The 19,798-nt window shown below is 42.3% G+C and overlaps 2 protein-coding genes across 4 annotated transcripts in view; one reads left to right on the plus strand and one right to left on the minus strand.

Moving 5' to 3' along the window:
• The window catches only part of BZW2 (basic leucine zipper and W2 domains 2), a 63,702-nt gene extending 51,309 nt beyond the window's left edge, over positions 1 to 12,393 (minus strand). The window contains exon 1 of one of the 3 annotated variants that reach the window (XM_066353747.1): positions 12,263 to 12,393. The gene's annotated coding sequence lies outside the window, so the exon portion shown is untranslated. Of the gene's footprint in view, positions 1 to 3,533; positions 3,555 to 12,246 lie in introns of those variants that run through there. The other 2 variants (XM_066353750.1, XM_066353749.1) reach the window with 2 other exon arrangements.
• A 335-nt stretch (positions 12,394 to 12,728) lies between these two features.
• Positions 12,729 to 19,798, plus strand: part of ANKMY2 (ankyrin repeat and MYND domain containing 2) — a 37,259-nt gene continuing 30,189 nt past the window's right edge. Inside the window, exon 1 of the mRNA XM_066353746.1 lies at positions 12,729 to 13,021. Within this exon, the coding sequence (XP_066209843.1) occupies positions 12,730 to 13,021 (292 nt within the window). The 5' untranslated portion in view covers position 12,729. The remainder of the gene's footprint in view (positions 13,022 to 19,798) is intronic.

Below are 19,798 nucleotides of genomic sequence, written 5' to 3' on the forward strand. Positions count from 1 at the left end.
CAGTCATCAATGTCTCTAGATGCTTCACACTTAAGACAGGACATTGTGTATGTGGCATTCCAAACAAAAACACATGACCTGAATTTAGTCATGAGGAGACAAATGCATATCTAGAGACATTCTACAAAACGACTGGCTCATATATATATTTAAAAAATGTCAATGTCGGCCCTGGCTGGTTGGCTCAGCGGTAGAGCGTCAGCCTGGCGTGCGGGGGACCCGGGTTCGATTCCCGGCCAGGGCACATAGGAGAAGTGCCCATTTGCTTCTCCACTGCCCCCCCACCTTCCTTCCTATCTGTCTCTCTCTTCACCTCCCGCAGCCGAGGCTCCATTGGAGCAGGGATGGCCCCGGCGCTGGGGATGGCTCTGTGGCCTCTGCCCCAGGCGCTAGAGTGGCTCTGGTCACCGCAGAGCGACGCCGGGAAGGGCAGAGCTTCGTCCCTGGTGGGCGTGCCCGGTGGATCCCTGTTGGGCGCATGCGGGAGTCTGTCTGACTGTCTCTCCCCATTTCCAGCTTCAGAAAAATACAAAAATAATAATAATAATAATAATAAATGTCAATGTCTTAAAAAAAATTAGGATAAAAAAATCTTTCAGATTAAGAAGACTCAAAAGGACATTAGTAAATGCAGTATGAAATCTTGAGGGTGCGTGGGGGGGAACAATACCTACACACATATATGTATATATACATTTATAACAGTATTGGGGTAATTGATGATAGTGGATTGACCGCAGGGATAAGTATGGTATCTATATTAAATTCGTTGTTTATTATTGTACTGTGGTTCTGTAAGAGGAGTATCTTACACTTACATACTGAAGGAATAAGTAGTGATAAAGGGCAAAGCATATGTAACTTAGTCTCAAATGGTTTAGAAATAAAAGTTAATATGCAAGTATCGAACCCTGGAGCGGATGAACTTGGGCAAACAGTGATTCAGGGAGCAGAGACAGCCCGGAACCGAGCAACGTGGGGGTTCTGTACATTCCAGAACTGCTCAGAAATAGCGCTTGCCACGGAGGCAGAACCACAACTTGCAAATCCCTCAGGATTTGCTTATCTGTGAAGAAGGAAAGAACCATGCTGTACTAATTGCATTCTCCAGGAAAAAATAAGCAAACATACAAGCAAACAAAGAAACAAACAAAAAACAAACATACGGAAAACCCCTCCACTATTGGTTTCAAGATGCTTATAAACACATCACTCTGGTTAATGTATTCTTTGCCTTTGACTGTCCTATATACCAAAGGATATTTAAATATTTTTCAAAATGCCCTTACGGCTCCATCAGAAAGACGGGGTTCTTTCTCCTGTTGCTCACGCAGACTTCGCATCGGCATAAGCGAGCTGGGAACTGCTTGACCATTCCCGGCACGACCGGTATTATTCCTACCGTGGAAATACTCTTCTATATTACAGTCCCGATTGAGGAGCAATTCAGAAGTATATAAAAAGAAACTGAATATTATTCAAGATCACTATCAGGGAAAGGATTAAGTTAATAATGAAAAAAATGTGTGTGCATGCAAAATAAGGTGGGAGATTTTTAAAGATAAGACGTTCTAACCTTTACTAATCCAAACAAATACCTGAAGGCAAAATTATGATTCCTGAAAAGGTTTTTAAAAATTTTAAATAAAACTGAACATTTTTTTCTATGTATTTAAAACATATTTATCAAAGCAAAACACATATAAGTACAAAATGTTATATAGTAACTGATTAAAAAACAAATTCCAGAATTTACTCATCAAATTAATTTTTCTTCAATACAGGATAACTATAAAGGAAACCAATAATGCTTTCATTAATCAAAACTCCTATAGGTTATTATTTTTATGAACCCCTTTTTTGATATATTGAAAGGCAAAAAAAAAATTTTTCAAAGAGCAATTTAAAACATTGATCAATTCAATTAATAACAAAGAAGATATAAAATCCTACAAAGTGAGAACTTGAAAGGTCTATACTACCCAAGATATGGTTTTATGTTATCCATTATGTTTATCTCATGAATATATGGCTATATATTTTAGGTGATATCATAACACTTATTTGATAAAGATGGAAAAATAAAATGAATACTTGTTATAGAGGAAATAATTCCTGATTTATAAAATCAGTTCATCATGTACAATGTTAAAATTTTAGGGAAAATTGGGAAAAAATGGACAAAAAATACCTATAATCCAATTTTCAGTAGTGACCACTGTGCTCACTTTAACAGTATAATCTCCTTTCTTTTCTTTCAGGTGCACATACAGAAAGTAATTTTAAATCTAATTCGCTCATCTTTTCTAATACAACACCAAAGTGCAACTTGCAGCTATGTGACTTGACTCAATGACATCCTCAAGCATCTTTATTTTAAACATCATGTGATCCAATGCATCACTTTTGGAAAATCAGAAACCTTTCTTGGAGAGGAATTATGTCCTTAGAATTTATTAATCATAGTGTAGTTTTAAGCCTATAAAAAAACCAGATGGCTTCTCTATATTATTTTATTTTAACTGCCTCATTTGAATTATAAAGTACTAATATTCTGATGACAAAAAAAAACTAACACAGCATGCAGTAGAGCATCAGCCTGGCGTGTGGATGTCCTGGGTTTGATTCCTGATCAGGGCACACAGGAGAAGCGCCCATCTGCTTCTCCACCCCTCCCCCTCTCCTTCCTCTCTGTCTCTCTCTTCCCCTCCCGCAGCCAAGGCTCCATTGGAGCAAAGATGGCCCGGGTGCTGTGGATGGCTCCATGGCCTCAGCCTCAGGTGCCAGAATGGCTCCGGTTGCAATGGAACAATGCCCCAGATGGGCAGAGCATCGCCCCCTGGTGGGCATGCCGGGTGGATCCCAGTCAGACACATGTGGGAGTCTGTCTGCCTTCCCACTTCTCACTTCAGGAAAAAAAAAATCAAACACATAGAGGATCATTTATTTGTATTCTTTTATCAAACATACAGCTGGTACTAGTCAACAGGGATGCGGCAGGGGCAGACAAGCTGCACGGTGCTCACCTCCTAGCGGGTGGAGGTCCGATCCAAGTATGCACAGAAAGTCTGGCAGTGGGAGTTAACAAGACTTAGTCTCCAGTGTGTCCAGCACATCACATGATGCCTTGAGTTGCAGCTGCGTTTATTAATGTTTTAATAATTAAATATGTTTTTTACTTTTTTACTTGTATTTGTTCTCTATGACTGAAAACCATGGACCTGGGCCCAGACCTTCATCTAACACTCTGATAAGGTTCTGAGATGTCACACCACCTGCTTGAGGTCATGCATACCATTCCATCATTAGTGACCCTGCGGAGATCAAAGCTGAAAACTCCCTTTGTCTCAGGAGCTTAAGGACCTGGAGTAGTCAGGGCCCATTCTGACCATCTCAGTCTCTACCCGGAGCACTCCACAAAAGCCAACCCAAGTTACTGCAGTGTCCTGGGGAATTATTTATATGATTCTCAAAGGCAGTATTTTCATTATTTAGCCCACAGATTGTACAGTTTAGAATTACAGTAGCTTGACCTGTGCTGGCGCAGTGGATAAAGCGTCAACCTGGAACGCTGAGGTTCGAAACCCTGGGCTTGCCTGGTCAGGGCACATATGGGAAACAACTACTACGAGTTGATGCTTCCCACTTCTCTCTCTCTCTCTCTAAAAATCAATAAAAGAAATAAAAATAGAATTAGAGTAAAGCACCAATATTAATTTTAAAGTCTATTCAGCACTTGGATAAGCTGGATTATCATATTACCTCTAAAATGCCAAACAGTTTTACACAACTCTATTAAGGAAAAAAAAAATGTTTTTGGTAAGAGGATTTCACAAAAATCCCACCTCTTAGGGACATGAAAATGGTAGGCCATTCATGGCACTGCGATTCCTAACAGCACAGGAGCCAGTTACCAAGCTGTGTCCTACAGAAGCCCAGGTCGAACAACAACACAGTCGCCACACTGCTGAACCCCAGGGCCGCGTCCCCTCCCCGTGGCCAGCAGCTTCCTCTGTCCCATCAACTCGGGGTTCTCCTTCCTGTTGATACTAACCCCATTCTTTACCATGCAGACTGAGAAAAACATATGTCATGCTCTTTTTATTTCCTTAGAAATAATGACAAATCCAGGAAGCCATTAAGGTTAGTTTGAAAAGCATTCAAGTCCTTTCTGTGAATACAGAGAACTGCACAGCCCGCTGTGGCTTATGATGTGTTTTCTACGGTGCTAAGAGTCAGCATTCCTATTGTTACTCACCTTTGCCCAGGTGGTTTTCTTGAGATTTAATTAGAAGTCCTCAAAAATAACAGTATACCTAACAATCATTTTTTAAGTCTTCATCTAATGTAAAAATTAGCTGAAATATGAAAAGAGAAAACATATTTTTACATCTTTCATAGATTTCAGTAATTCTTGTTTTCCTACTAAAATATTATTCCCATAATTAAGAGTGATTAAAGATAGTCAAAGGAATTATGGTCTTTATTATTAAAAGGGGGGGGGCATCATTTTTCCTTATATGTAATTATTACATTGTTTTTTTTTTCTTTTTTGACATAAACTAAAAACATCGAAGGCTACAACTGATATTAAAGATCAAGAAAGAATAATGGAAGCGCTGTCTCCTTCGCATCTGCCGAAAGAATGGTTCATTCAGTGAGCTACCTGAATCTTTGTTTTCAAAGTAATAGTTTACAAATAAGACTATCAGAATATTTTTTGGCATTCTCCACTTAACACATGCCAAATTTAGAACAGGCCAAATCATTCCACTTGGCGTTTAATTGCCCAAGAAGATACTTGCCAGAGACCCGTGGCCTCAGTACAGACACTGGAGTGAGCTAACAATGAAAAGTATTCTTGTGCATCCTCTGCTCTTCCTGGTAGATTCTGTATTTAAAAAAATTAGAAATTATTCTAAATCATTATGTGTATTTTTCCTCTAATTGATACAAAGAAAAAAATGCTGTGGAAACTCCTAATGACACCACCTTCCTGCATTAAAATGATTCACATTCATCCGATTATTAAATTCCTGAGTTATATTTCCAGGTTCAACTGCTTCAGCAATGACTTTATTACATTCATATACAAAAGTAGCAAAAAGAAAAAAAGGAAATCCAATTGGAAAAAAGTCAAATTCCATTAAGGTATAAATCAGATTCCATGTCTGAATATCTATTCAAACATTTCATTTGCAAAATAAACGTCACAAAGAATTTCCTACTCATTTTATTTTCTAGCTGTTTTGGCTATTTATATGTCTACTAATTTTGGATGATTTCAAATCATTTAGCACTGAAGGGCAAAATATTCTAATAAGTATATGTTTTTTTCTCTTCCATTGTTTCTTTTTATGTCCATTACCAAGTTTCCTACTTCTACCAATTCTGAAAATACTGGTTTAAAATTTTCAATTTAGCCTTAAACTTGTGATGTCACATTTTATACATTACTTGAGAACAAGAACATACGTCAATGTGTTCTGTGAAATATACTCTACCACTTTTATGAGTTTAAAGGTTGACATATTGAGGAAAACATGCCTCTGAATGAAATCATTTCTAGGTTTCAGCAATGGTTGGCCATAAAATTACAGCCAATATTTACTTTTAAAACATTTATAATACGTCATAATATTTTATAGAGTTTTTTTTGGGGGGGAGGGGGCGTGTTCTCCCTTTAAAGGTCTCATTTTCTGGCTTGCCTGTCGTAATTCCCCAATCCTTCCAGACTTTCCTCAAAACGTCACTTTCTCCAGGAATCAGCCCTTCTCCTGAGCTCTCCACCCCTGTGTCTGCAGTGCTGTGCTGGGGACTGGAGAAGGCTTTGAGAAGGAGGGGTCATTGAGCTGAGAGGGATCTGAGTAAAATGTGATATGCAGAAATGGGTGGAGGAGGGCATTCAAGGAGCAAGTAGCAGCGTGGGTAGAAGAGTAACAAGTTGACATTAGAGCTGAAAGGTTGGAAGGAGCCAGAGAGCCACTTAAACAGGCAAAGAGAAGTCCTTCCTCCAAGGTGTCTAACCGATGAGTGCCCTAACAGGGCCGGGCTGTAGATGATGACCTCAGTCTCTATTGTCTCAGGGGCTGACCTGTCTCCTGGAGGACAGTATAAGCCTCTAGAAGACAAAGACCACGTCTTTGAACAGAATAGAGGCTCATAACTTTCTTATTAATATAAAAAATAATGTCAACCCTGAAATATAATCAATAAATTATCTTCTATGAGAGTATCGCTTTAATTTTAAAAATAATTTTTATCTTCCAAAATGTAGAAAGATGGGCTCATGACAAATACTAATTTCTATACAATTATACTTTGACATTATTGAAGAACTAGGCCCATAATTATGTTATTGATATATTTCCCAACTGCAAAAATAGACAGAGTTGGCCCTAAATAGAACAGTTTGGTTTTATATAACATTTTATTTATTTATTTATTTATTTATTTTTTCTGTATTTTTCTGAAGCCGGAAAAGGCGAGAGACAGACTCCTGCATGCGCCCGACCGGGATCCACCTGGCACGCCCACCAGGGGGCGACGCTCTGCCCCTCCGGGGCGTGGCTCTGCCGCGACCAGAGCCACTCCGGAGCCTTGGGCAGAGGCCGAGGAGCCATCCCCAGCGCCCGGGCCATCTTTGCTCCAATGGAGCCTTGGCTGCGGGAGGGGAAGAGAGAGACAGAGAGGAAGGAGGGGGGAGGGGTGGAGAAGCAGATGGGCGCTTCTCCTGTGTGCCCTGGCCGGGAATCGAACCCGGGACTTCCGCACGCCAGGCCGACGCTCTACCACTGAGCCAACTGGCCAGGGCCTATATAACATTTTATAATCCATTGGGTATCCTCCAAGATTCTCCGAGTCACCCGGTAATTTGGTTAACATCCCTGCATTACCAATGGAGAAACTGAAACCGAGAGAAATGGCCTTGGAAAATAAAGCTCACCCTGGAGGTTGCAGTCTTGATTTTCCCACTCCAACTGCCTTGGAAAATAAATCTCATCCTGGACGTTGGAGCCTTGATTTTGTCACAGCAATTCCCAGGGATATGGCTGTGCCTGTCTGTCTCCCAGGGACTATCCATAATCATTTCCCACCATGTCAGAAGAGGTTACTTAATGGGACTGCTTTACCCTACCCATCAACAGACCAGGAAGAGATTTTGCTCAGAGGCTGATGAATGTAAGTTTAAGGGCTGCTTTGTCTGCAGACTCAAACATAATCCCACAATAGACAACCAAATGACCAAAGATAAAAACTCCAATTTTTTAACTTAAATGTATTTTGGGAAGGTGGATGTTAGCTTTTTCCTTCTGATGCTCCTGTAGCTTTCTATTTTTAATTAATTATTGGAACAGTTTTATTATACTTAGGGACAGGAGTATAATAGCACTGGCCTAGAGTTTTAAATTCCACAGTGATATATCTAATATAAACATGAGTCTCAGTTGGATACATACTAAAGTGGCTTCAGCATTACCTGGCAGTAAACACTGGATTGGGTACATTGTCCTTAGATATTGTAAAAACTTGGCCTAAAGCTTAATTAAATATTCTTTAAAAACCCTTGAAACAAAGTCTAGGAAGATGCGTTATAAATGACACAAAAATTTTACATGTTGGCCTTTGGAAACATTGACCCTGAGTAAGTCCAAAACCTAATAAAAGAAACTTAAACATCAAGAAGTGTTAAGTTATGAAGCTGCAAAAATCCAGAAAGTGGGTGACAAAATGTGCATTTAATTAAGCAAACCCTGAGTAAAAGTCTAATGGGCACACCCGGCCCAGCCCTAAACCTGGTCCTAATTTTCCTGTATTAACATCTGCATCTAACAATGCTGATACCGCTCACAATTTGGGGACCTTTTTTTTTGAAATGCCTTCTGAGTTGGTTTAGGAGACACAGATGAAAATCAGCATCTCCATTTGCTTCACCACGTGATTTTCTCAATTAAATGAAATATATTTACACCCCTTATTCAGACTCGTCTGAAAAGTACTTTGTCAGTTTCCAAAAAGGATGAAGATTAGTTGTCAGTAAGATATCCATAAGCCTGTGACATAGCACTGAGTAATGCCACCTACCTTTTAGCTTTTATGCAGAAGTTAAAATGTGATGTGTTGAACAGTTTATGGAAATGAACTGCTCACAAGACAGTCCCTTGTAGATAGAGGTGTAGCTGTTTTAACGTCTAAATGGATAATTGTACAGGCCAAACTCCACATATAAAGGGCACTTGTAATCAAATTACTTTCTTATATTTTGTTAAAAAAAAAACCCACAATTTTTTAGAGGCTGTAATACTTCCAAATTTTACATTAAAAACTTCATTATGGAAAATTTCAACCGTATCAGAAAGTAGAGAGAACAGTATAATGAAGTCCATGTATTCACTGCCCACCTTCAATGGTGTCTCACTGATACCCTCACTCCGTCCCTGTCCCCCACTGTCAGAATTACACTGAAGTAAGTCTCGGATGCCATATCATTCCCTCCTTAAATAAAATTTCTTAATGTCATCGAATTTTGAATCACTGAAGAAGTATTCCTAATTGAAGAAAAGAAAGTCAAATGTAAAGTCAAACATTACTTAAAAAAATATAATAGAGATGAACTATTTCCCTTCAATAAAAAAGAAGCATGGCAGAGAGCTAGAAGTCAGGGGCTTAAAGGGGGAGAATGCAAGAGTGGTAGCAAAATTGTAACGTGCATATGAAAACCTGTTTTCTTATTTGATAGCACTCATCAGAATGTCAAACAGCTTGAAACCGAAAACATTTAAAGAACTTCTGCCCTTGGTTGATTGTATGATTGTGCCACAATCATCTCAGAATGCCAGGGAGAATTAGTCAAGTAGGGAAGCATATCCACCTAAAATAACTTAAGAGACCAAAATGAATTCAACTCAGCATTTAGTGAGCACACAGGGGATGCAATACAGTGGGTTCCACTGACAGACAAAGGTAAATTAGTCCTAGTTCACTTATAGTCAAGAAGGAGAAGTGGTCAAATAGATTAATTTAACTATAATAGAGTGTCATGAAAAAAGGTGCCTACTTTAGGACTTTCATGGGGATCCAGATGAGAAAGCAATAATGTTACTTGGACTAGGGACACCAGGTGCTACAAGATAGGAACGAATTGGAGAGGGTGTCAATAACTAACTGTTCCAGCAACACCTGTCTAAAGATTTCCCTTATTCCCCTAGCTGCATGACATGTATAAATGTTTTCACTGGTGTCTGGACTCCCTTAAAGAACAGAGTGGGAGAGGTTCCATGTAAGTAGTATATTGAAAACGAACAGTTCTTCAGATCTGGGGTGGAGAGAGACTCGGTGAAGAGGGAAAGGAGGTTATTCCGGGAAGAGAAAAGCAGGAACAAATGGGTGGAAATTACTGGCACGTTAGGGAACCAGCAGTGTGGTGACCTTATAGCAAGGGGTGTGGGAGGGGCTGGCTAACTGGAAATGCCTGCTGGGACCAGACGCTGGAGCCTTCCAGGCCAGAACTGAGGCTCTCCTCTGTGCCCAGAGAAAAGCCACTGGCACGTTTGAAGTGAATCAGTTCTGTCTTTTCTGAGCGTATCTCACTCTGGGGTGAATGAAGGGTGCCCAGTGTTTACGGAGCTGCTGGTGCCTTGAATTAGCTGGATGGGGTGAGGTGAGAGAGAAGGAAGCTACTCAGGAGTCAAATGCAATAGGCCGGGAGAGGTTGAGACAGAAGTAGAAAAGGGAGGTGACATGACATTTCAAAAATTTTAGAATTCATTATTTTTTTTTAAAGGTGAAGAAACAGAAGAGAGGCCAAAGCATCACACAGATTCTATGACATATTGTGGAACAATGTTACTAATGCTTCCACTTCTTAAAAAAAAAAAAAAAAAAAAGTGGAAATACACATATAAGCCATAAACACATAAAATACTTCAGGAAAGATATGAGAGAAATAGACAGCATTTGTTGCAGGGCATGGAGAAGGGATTGGGAGACAGGTAGGAGGGAGACTTCTGTCCTTTGGCATGCTGAATCACACGATCATCTCTTAGCTCGTTACTGTCAGCCACACAGGCAGATAATTGGGAAGACAGAAAGGAGTTTGGAGACAGATCTGATTCCATTGCATCTTTGACCTTTCCTAACTGTGGGACATGGACAAATTAATTTATTTTAGTTTCTGTCTTCTTATTTTCAGAAAAAGAGATAATACTGGCCAATTCCGGGGTCGCTGTAACAAAATGAAAAGAATCCTACACCAAGAATCTGGTAGAATCTGTGGCACAGATGCAATACTTAATAAGTAGCAGCGATTTGATTATCAATAATATTTCTTTGCCGTGACTATATTCTTAGTATAAGATAAGTTCCTCAATCTAGTTTAAGGAATGCTCATTAGCTAATCTTATTCCTACATTAAATATTTACACTGTACAAAATGATTAATGTAATCTATCTGATGAACACTATCCATTACATTAGAAATTTAAACTCAACATTATTTATCTGCATTTCTAGGTAGATGCCAGCCAGCTTTTGTCTTCAAATCCCATTGGTTCTAAATTTACTGAAGTCATATACTCACAGAGGACTACTAAATTCAAACCAGGTGCCATAGGCACCAAGAAATAATAGTAAGTTGCTATACTTGAGGAACTGACAACCTCAGTGAGACAAACAGGTGTGACCTTCAAGTAACCATGGCCCAGATTTGGCACAAGATACGGAAATACTGGCAATGAAGTACCCAATTCTGGCCATGCATTTGCTGTAAGATGTTAAGTCCCGTGTTAGGGGAAGTTATTCTGCAAGTATTTCCTTAGGTGGGTTTTTTAGGTAGATTTCGTCTGTATGATACTATGTTTTGAATCACTTGACACTGTGGTAGTAACAGCATTCTAAGTGTTACAAAAGAATGGTCACTCTCAAAAGTCTTACTACATGTTGTTTGAACGGTCACATTCATTATTAAAGCATCATCAAACAAAAGTTTCTTTGTTATACATTGAGATGTATAATTTCAAACCGTTTTTACGTGAGATGTTCTGGCTCAGATCTGCCCCAGCCTGGAAAGATAAGCAAGCCTTCGAAAAGAAAATAGCTGGGGTTTAAGAAAGATTTTTGTTAAAGGCAGGAAATAACGATGAACATCTTCCAGGATTTCAGAAGTGTTGGTGAATGCTTCAGAAAATGAAGGCAGAAGGCCAGAGGAAAATGCATTTCACTTCATATGCAGCACTGTAGGGAGACAGAGTGGTGGTGGGGATGCTTAACAAAAACCACCCAGATAATTATTCAAATGTTTCTCTTTGAAGCAGATGGGTTTGGGGAGAAACATCAATACTAGTCAGTAGAGAAACAACAGTATAAAAGTACACACTAATTTCTAAAGAAGCTTTTATCGATGCTGTAAATATGTTACGGATGTGGGTCTGGGAGGGTTGACTGACTTCATACTTGTCTTGCCTCTGAGCCACAAGAGGGTATACACACTTGTATTTACCCCCTAGCTACCCTACGGTGGAAACTCCAGGCTACACACAGCACTTGAATGAAGGATTAAGAGGCTAAATCTAAAGCTATATATAGACAGCAACCAATTTCCTCTCCCTCCTTTTCTCTCCCCTGTTTCCATAAATCTCAGTATCAGTTACAAAGAGGCTGGGAACTCTAGCAGAGCGGCGAGACCCTTCCTCCCCCCTCCCTCAGGCCCTCTCTCCTACACGAAGTATCAGTGCAAGTGTAAATTGCTTCCAAACATCCTTAAGCGGCACCACAGGGCCAATCAGACCCGTTTTCTTCTACAGCTTCCACCGCGGCCAGAGAAGATGACAAGTAGGGTGCGTGTGTCTGGGGTGGTGAGAGGTCGCCTTGCCAAGGGATAACTACCTTCTCCCTCCCACCCCACCTCGAGCTCGGAGCCTCAGCCCCGGCCTCCAGGAGCCGCATCTGGCGGTGCCACGCACGAGACGATGTGCACCCGCCACTTCCCACCGCGTGGCGGGTCCCCACCCGTTCGCAGTCCCAGGGTCTCCCCGGGTGGCCCAATGTGGCGACTGGCGCGTCTGGACTCCGAAGCCCTGAGAGGCGATCTGTGAGCTTAATGGGGTCGCGGGGATGCTTCCCCACCGAGAGGCAGGAAGCCGCCCCAGCAGGCACATGCTTCCCCCCGGCCAGCTCCGGCCCGGGTGGAAGCCCCCGGCGGGGCGGCGGACGCGCTCCCCGCAGCTCTGCCTGCTCCCGCTGCCTCACCTGGGTTGCTTCTCACCTGTCCAAGAAGTTAGCGGCGACGCGCGAGGCTGGGAGCTGCGGCGACTCCGGCAGCGGCAGTGGCAGCGGCAGCAGTGGCGGCGGCAGACAATGGAGGAGTGAAGGACAGACACATTGACATCGACACACCGAGCCTGGCGCAGCCCCGCCTCCCGCTCCGCCCCGCCCCGCCTCCTGGCCCGCCCCCGGCCGGCCCGCGCCACTCCCGAGGAAATGGAGGGGAGTCGGCGAGAACCAAGCCCCTTTGCACGCTTATTCTGCCATCACCGGACATAGAACTTACAGATCAAGGATTTAAATACTGCATGTCCTTAAATATCTAAAGCTGTCGGCATGAGGGTGTAAAACGTGTAAGAGGAATTTAACTTCCCCCCTCTGGTTTTTGCCATTTGGTTTTTCTTTCCGGGCTGGTCCAATGGAAGTCTTTGGCTCCGCCTCCTGCAGCTCCTCCTACCGTCTCGGCCAATGACGCGCGGGGGGCGGGGACTGCCGCTGGGCCCGCAGAGGCCGCCGGCCGGCTCGCCGGGGCTCGCCTGCTGCTCGCCAGCCTGCCGGAGACAGGGAGACTCCGAACGCCTCGCGGGGTTCTGGTCTCGAGCTGCCCCATTGCGGCTCGCGTCCCTAACACAGACACAACGTTTCCTTTTTCACTCCCAAAGACACAGAGTAACCTTCAAGCTGGCGGGAGCGATGGTTCACATAGAGAAAGGCGAGCTGACCCCGGAGGAAAAGGCGCTGCTGGAAGTCATCGGAAAAGGTATGGGTGCTGGGCTGCGACCGAGGCGCTGCCAGCCCGGCCCGGGGGCGTGGCGGAGCGCGGGAGGCGCCCGAGCCCTGCTGACCCCGGGCTGCGGTTCTGCGAGGCCCGGGAAATAGCTGTCTCCCTCGGGTGTGGGGCCGGTTGCGGGGGCGGAGAGGCAGGGAGGGACCTGCGCCGCTGGGACGGCAGCGGAGGGTGCAGAGGGGCGCGCTCTGAATGGGAAGGTGCACCTTCCAGGCGCCGGATCGGATTCTAATGAGCGACCCCGGGTGTGCATTCTTCAACACTCCGAAGCTGATTCTGACCGCAGTCCGTCCTGGCAGCGGGGGCCTGGTAGTTCGGGTCATTAGACCGGTGTCTACAGGGCCGATTCGACTTCCGGAGGCCGAAAGATCTGGATTCCACGGCTGTCCCCGCCCCCGCTTGGGGCGGTGGAGGGAGCTCGGAAGAGAAGGGTTCTTTATAAGGGCACAGAACTAGTTCTGTAATTTGCCCCTTTGAGGCTTCTGCGTCCCGGGCCTCCCTGGCTTCCTTCCAGAAGCCCCCGGCCGCCGCAGGAGCCCGCAGAGCAGCGAGGAGGAGTTTGGGTTAGGCGTCCCCACCCCCTGCGCACTCCACCGGGCTGCGATTTTCCAACCGCGCTCCTCGTCTTGTCCCTTCCACTCTCCCAGCGCGTGTCCCGCTTCTGCTGCTCGGGGTCGTAGGGAGGGAGACGCAGGCCCTGGGGACGAGCCAGAAGCCATGTTTTCCTCTTATTCCCTAGTGGACGTCCCAGAGGAGTTCCCTGCTAAGCCCCGTGACCTGGCAGGTGGCATCAGCCTGACTCTATGGCTTCTGCACAAGTCTCGGCGTGGGGATGGTGGTGCGTGGGACTGTGGGCACAGTTAATGTGGTTTTAAGCTCAAGAATGAGAAAGCCACGTGTGTCCTCGAATGGCAGAGAGGCCAGTCGTTGCAGCATAAAAACTTACCAGTTTCTAGTGTTCTTTCTAAGTAACGGGACTCCAACCTGGTTCCCCAGAGAATATGGCAAATTATTTTTCATAGTGACGAGGAAAATCTAAATGTAAAAGAGAAAAATAAATCGGATTTGAATTCAACAGGTGCTGGTGAGATGAGCCCACCCCACCCGATCTCAATTTCCAGTCAGTCACAGCTATATTTATTTACCCTGAGTGTTCTTTGCCTAGAATTGTAGGACTTGGAGTTGGTGTTTTTATTGCTTTTTCTGCACGGTTCTCACTGACCTATTTGGCACTGCAGCCTTTCTGTTCTGCCCGTCTTTGGCCAATTTCTCCCTGCCTTTGTGCTCTGGGACTCAGTTCAGCAAACACGTGAGTTCCAGCTATGTGCCAGGTGCTGTGCCGGGCATACGGGAAACAGAGAATCAACTCCTGGCCCATCGGGGATGCACATTTTGTTTTCAAGCAACCCAGAGCTATCACATTCTTTTAGAAGTTTAAACAAGTGAGCAGTTTTATAAAGTGGGCTCTAAAAGTTGCAAGTGGAGTTGATGGGGATCCTTGGATATATTCTTAGGTGTCTACCGGTTTTTATTTTAAAGATTAAATAAAAGAGAATAAATGTGAATTTAATCGAGTTGGTACGGTGGTACTTACTTATGTGTGTCAAGTTGCCATCAATGCACAGACGCTGTGTTTCGCGGATTCTGTCTGTCCAATTGGAAGAAAAAAAAAACTGAGATGGGCTAGTCAGTGATACATTCCTGTCAAGCGAATGTCCGTGGGACATGACTGTATACTCAAAGAAAAGTAGTGGGGGATATGAGAAAATAACAACTCCTGAATGTTAGTATGAGCCAGGCAGAATTATTAACACGTACGTGCATTGACGCATTTAACCTTGATGACCAGCGAGTTATTGTAAACTGCATTATGGGAGACAGCATGGGATGATGGTGAAGAATGCAGATCTGGTTTGGAATCTGACTTCAGGCATCTGCTGGTGATGTGGCCTCCTGCGCTGTCACTGCTTTTGAGCTTCAGGTTGTCCGTGTGAAAACGGTACCCACCTCACATTATTGGGAGGACTGAAATGAATAAGTATGGGTAAAGCATTTAAGATACGATGTGTGTGGGTGTTCTTGTGGTTAACATGGTAATACCCACTTTATAGACCAGAAAACCAAGGAACTGAGAAATTAGATAACTTGCCCAATGTTACAAAGGTAATAAATGGCAGAGCAGAAATATCCTAAGTCCAGTTGGCTTACTGGCCTCAAAAGCCAACTAAACAACAAAAAAAATAATAAAACCATCACCATAGCAACCCATACCATACTCACTTTGAGAGACAGTTTAAGCAAAATATTATAATCTGTCAAGTTACTCTATAGTGTTATTTTTATAGGGTTTTGTGCATTTAACTTACAAAATATTTTTTTGCTTCATACTTGAATAATGGTCATAAGCAAAGTTTATATCTGTACTCATTAAAAGCAGTTTTTAAGGAGGTGGGTGTTTTTAGTTTTTTTCCCTTTAACACATTTCTCAACTTTGAGAAGCCATAGATTAGTTAGTGCTCATGCTTGGAGCTAACAATACATTTTTGCCCAGTGTAGCCCGTCATCTCGGTCAATGTGAGATAAACTCAGCAAATTCTGGGGAGTCTTCCTTCTGCCAGTCTCTGCGCTCCAGAAGTAAAGCAGACTGTAAGTGGGCCTTGCAGTCTGGAGAACAGCGCACAGTGCTTCTGGGCACTTACAGAACAATTTCTTCTTTTGAGTGAATTCGCATGCTAGGTCTTCTGCACACTCTATTTGTTAGAATGCCAAGAAGGTACAAATGAAACTGGGAAGCTGTTTCCCAGGTAACCATTTAAATCGTAATGACGGCACCCATTTTGCAACATTGAAGAGAAAGTGGAAATCAATGAAGCACATGCAAGTGGTTTATGTTACTTGTAGATTGACCCATTTTTCTAACTTTTGATATCTTTATCCGTAAGCACTGAGGATGCACTATTTCAAAATAAATTAAGCCTTCTTTAAGGGCATCAAACTGGAAGATCTTCTATGTACTTACCTTGTTTAATACTGAAATCCCTGGTATCCCTGTTGCTGACTTAACAAGAAAGTAATGTTTTCAGTATTTTTTTTCCATTATTTGTGTAAAAGTAGCTATGAAACAGGCTTGGATAATAAGGTTTATTCTACCCACTTTATTGAGGTATGATTAGAGTAAGATAAATGTTGCATTTTAAAAGTATACGGTTTTTAAAATCAGTTTTTGACTTAAGTAGAAATCCATGAAACCATCATTACAGTCCAGATACTGAACAGTTTCATCACTTCAAATGATCTTTATGCCTTTTTATAATTTTCCACTTCTTCTACCACTGTCTCCAGGAAACCACTGATAGGTTTCTATCTGTTGATTAAATTTCTCTGTTCTAGAATTTTATATAAGTGGAAAACATACAGTAAAGATTACTCTTTTTTTTTTGCATGATTTTTTTTTCAGTTAGAATCATGATTTTAAAGTTCATCTATGCTATACCAATAGTCTGTTTCTTATTTTCAGACAGACTCCTGCATGCGCCGACCGGGATCCACCCCGCACGCCCACCAGGGGGCAACGCTCTGCCCACCAGGGTGTCGCTCTGTGGCGACCAGAGCCACTCTAGCGCCTGGGGCAGAGGCCAAGGAGCCATCCCCAGCGCTGGAGCCATCTTTGCTCCAGTGGAGCCTCGGCTGCGGGAGGGGAAGAGAGAGACAGAGAGGAAGGAGAGGGGGAGGGGTGGATAAGCAGACGGGTGCTTCTCCTGTGTGCCCTGGCCGGGAATCGAACCCGGAACTTCTGCACGCCAGGCCGACACTCTACCACTGAGCCAACCGGCCAGGGCCTTCTTTTATTTTTATTGTATGGATATACCACTGTTTGCTTATCTGTTCACTGTGATGGGCATTTCAGTTGTGGCCAATTTTGGACTATTAAAAGAAGATCCTGCTCTGAGTTTCTGTGTAGTTAATAATACTATTTTTAGTATCATTATGGTTTGGATAGGTTCAGGTCTAATAATTATAGTATAGAGTTCAAAGAAAACATTAACTGAAATATGTGGTTACCATTAAACTCAATGACTGAACAGGTTACGCAGCCTCTCTGGGCTTTATTGCCTTCGCTTACAAAACAGCAGCTCTTTAAATACTCCGATTTTTAGGCAGTGATTCGTAATCCCAATTTAAGACCATTTTGTTATGCAGTCTAAAAATAGATACAACTAAGAGAACTTTCAGAAACTTCACACTTAAATTAACTATTTCAAAATATATGTTATAATTAGAAATCTCTACTTTTTGAAGACATAATTCTACATCTATAATTAAATCTAAATCCACATATGGCTATTTTAAGTTTAGACACTTTAAATTTTAAACATGATTTTACTTATATGTACACATTATAGCAACTAAAAAGACAAATAGTATATATTTTAAATACTTAGCTTGACTATAGATTCCCTATAACATTCTTTTTGGGAGATCCCACCGCATGATTGGAAACCATATGTACCCAATCCTGGCCGGGTGGCTTAGTTGGTTAGAGCATTGTGCTGATACTCCAAGATTGCAGGTTTGATCCCCAAACAGGGCAACAAATCAATGTTTCCTCTCTCTCTCTCAAATCAATAAATTAAAAAAATAAAAAAAATACTAAAAAAGAGAAGAAAACCATACATTCCCAAATCTTATAGTTATCTGATGGTTTGCTGGGATCAGAAATTTTAAAAGTTTTTTATTTTTTTGGCTACATTTCTTCTTTTTTGGCTATATCTTCTTGTCATCAGTAAGAGATCAATGGTCCCAATCTAGATATTAGAAATGTCAGATGAATTCTATTATGCTGCTGTAAAAATAAAATAAAAAGAGCGTCTAATATACGCTGAGGACATACTCTGGGTCCTACATTAGGACAGGACCTTAGTCCTCCTCTGAACACTATAGGTTGGCTACTACTGTCTCCGCTTCACAGATGGGGAAACTTAGGTTTTCACAGGATGTATTTATTCAATTTTGTGGTAGTCCTGAAGTGTAGTAGAAGAGAAGGTAATAACAATGAGAAAATCACTTAGCATCATCTCTTATCTGCTAAAATGCTGCTTTATCCAGATAAGTTCATCATTCCCACCCTAATGAGGCAGGTTGGGTTGTCTTTTCTTCTTTGGTTGAGCAAATTGGAGAAATTCTTAAAAGGAAAACAAATCATTAAATATTACTTTCATCAGTTATCGTCCGTTATTTTTTTGTCTCCAATAAAAACAATGTTGGCTCTTTCACATCCTCCCTTATAATAATGTATCCCCCATCTTAAAAGTTTGTTAAACCAGATTTAACATATTTCATTCCTAGAGTAATGCAATTCATCTATTAAACTTAATTACTAGTTATTGTTGAGAGTCTACTACGGAGAGTAAGGAATGACAAAAATTAAAAGTCCTGTATGAGGCACGCGTTTCCCATTTCTGTGCTGTTCTAGACTATCGATAGTTTCCTGCTAATGTCAGTAAATTAGGAACACCAAATCAGAAATCATCACAAGTTTTTCCTCTTTGGAGATTTTGCTCATCTGTTTTCCAAGATACGTTTTTATTCTCTACAAGCCAAAACCATTTCAGGAAACAGTTTCTCATCCTGGTCCCTGCATTTCACAAGGCTAACTGGCAGGCAGTGTTATATGCGTGCATGCCTCCCTTTTTATTTTTAAATAACAGGACAGATTTAACTTAAATTGTTGGCCATTGGGCTAGACATTTTATAGAATTATTGGTCTATTCTTTAATGTGAGCCCAATGTTTATGATTGTCATCTTTATCGTCCCCTGACAAGTAGCAGGCTGGGACATGCTCACAACCTGTAATCATCATAGTCTTCCTTTACTGCATAATCATCTGCTCAGATGGAGAATATCTCCAGTTATTCCTTGGAGGACAGTCGGATTCAGCGGAGGCATCTTCCTCCAGTGAAATTGGGGTGTGGCAGTTTTCTGTTTTCATTCCTGTCTGAAGATGTAGTCTCTGCTAAGCAGCCCAGGTTCGGAGAAGGTTCCGTGCTGGAAGGCTTTCCTCTCTCCTTCCGTAGAAGTTCAGATGCAGTACAGGGTCAGAACAGCGTACTGTTTGCAAAACAGATGCTCATTCACTTGCTGTTTCTCCAGCAGAGCTATTTCTCTGCCCATCTAGGAGATGTTTCTCTGTCTGTTATTCCAGGTCGGTGAGGAGCAACCCAGAGACTTGCTTAAGAAGCAGTTCAGGGAGTGACGCCTGCTTATCTGCCGCATTCCACCTTTAACTGGAAGACTAGCAGAATGAGCAGTCTTGAACTGTAATTCTAAATTTAAAGAGAAGAAATAATACCTAACTGGGGGTGCTCCTATTCTTCTGTGTTCTTTTAGGTGAAGAGGCTTATCTCATCCTTTCTCCCTGAGAACATTCAATATCTGTTCTCTTCCCGGTCAAACCAGAATTGTTTTGGCAGAATGTGTGGTGGACTCTTATTAGTGACGATCATAGCAACATTCTCTCCTGCACTACTTGCTTCTATCTATATGTCTCCCTGAAGACTAGAAAAACCTGACCGTTGTGGCCCAATTACAGCTTATTTTCACATTTATAGAGGGCTGACCTCTAGTTACCTTAGAGGACTTTCAGTGTGAGAATCTGAATACTGACCGTGGGGTACTTTTATATAGCACCAGGCTTTAAAGACGTGTTTGCCTAAGTACTTCCAAACCAAGAATTCTATTAGAAGCATGCC

The sequence above is a fragment of the Saccopteryx leptura genome, chromosome 12 (genome assembly GCF_036850995.1).
Source record: "Saccopteryx leptura isolate mSacLep1 chromosome 12, mSacLep1_pri_phased_curated, whole genome shotgun sequence".
NCBI classification, from domain to species: domain Eukaryota; kingdom Metazoa; phylum Chordata; class Mammalia; order Chiroptera; family Emballonuridae; genus Saccopteryx; species Saccopteryx leptura.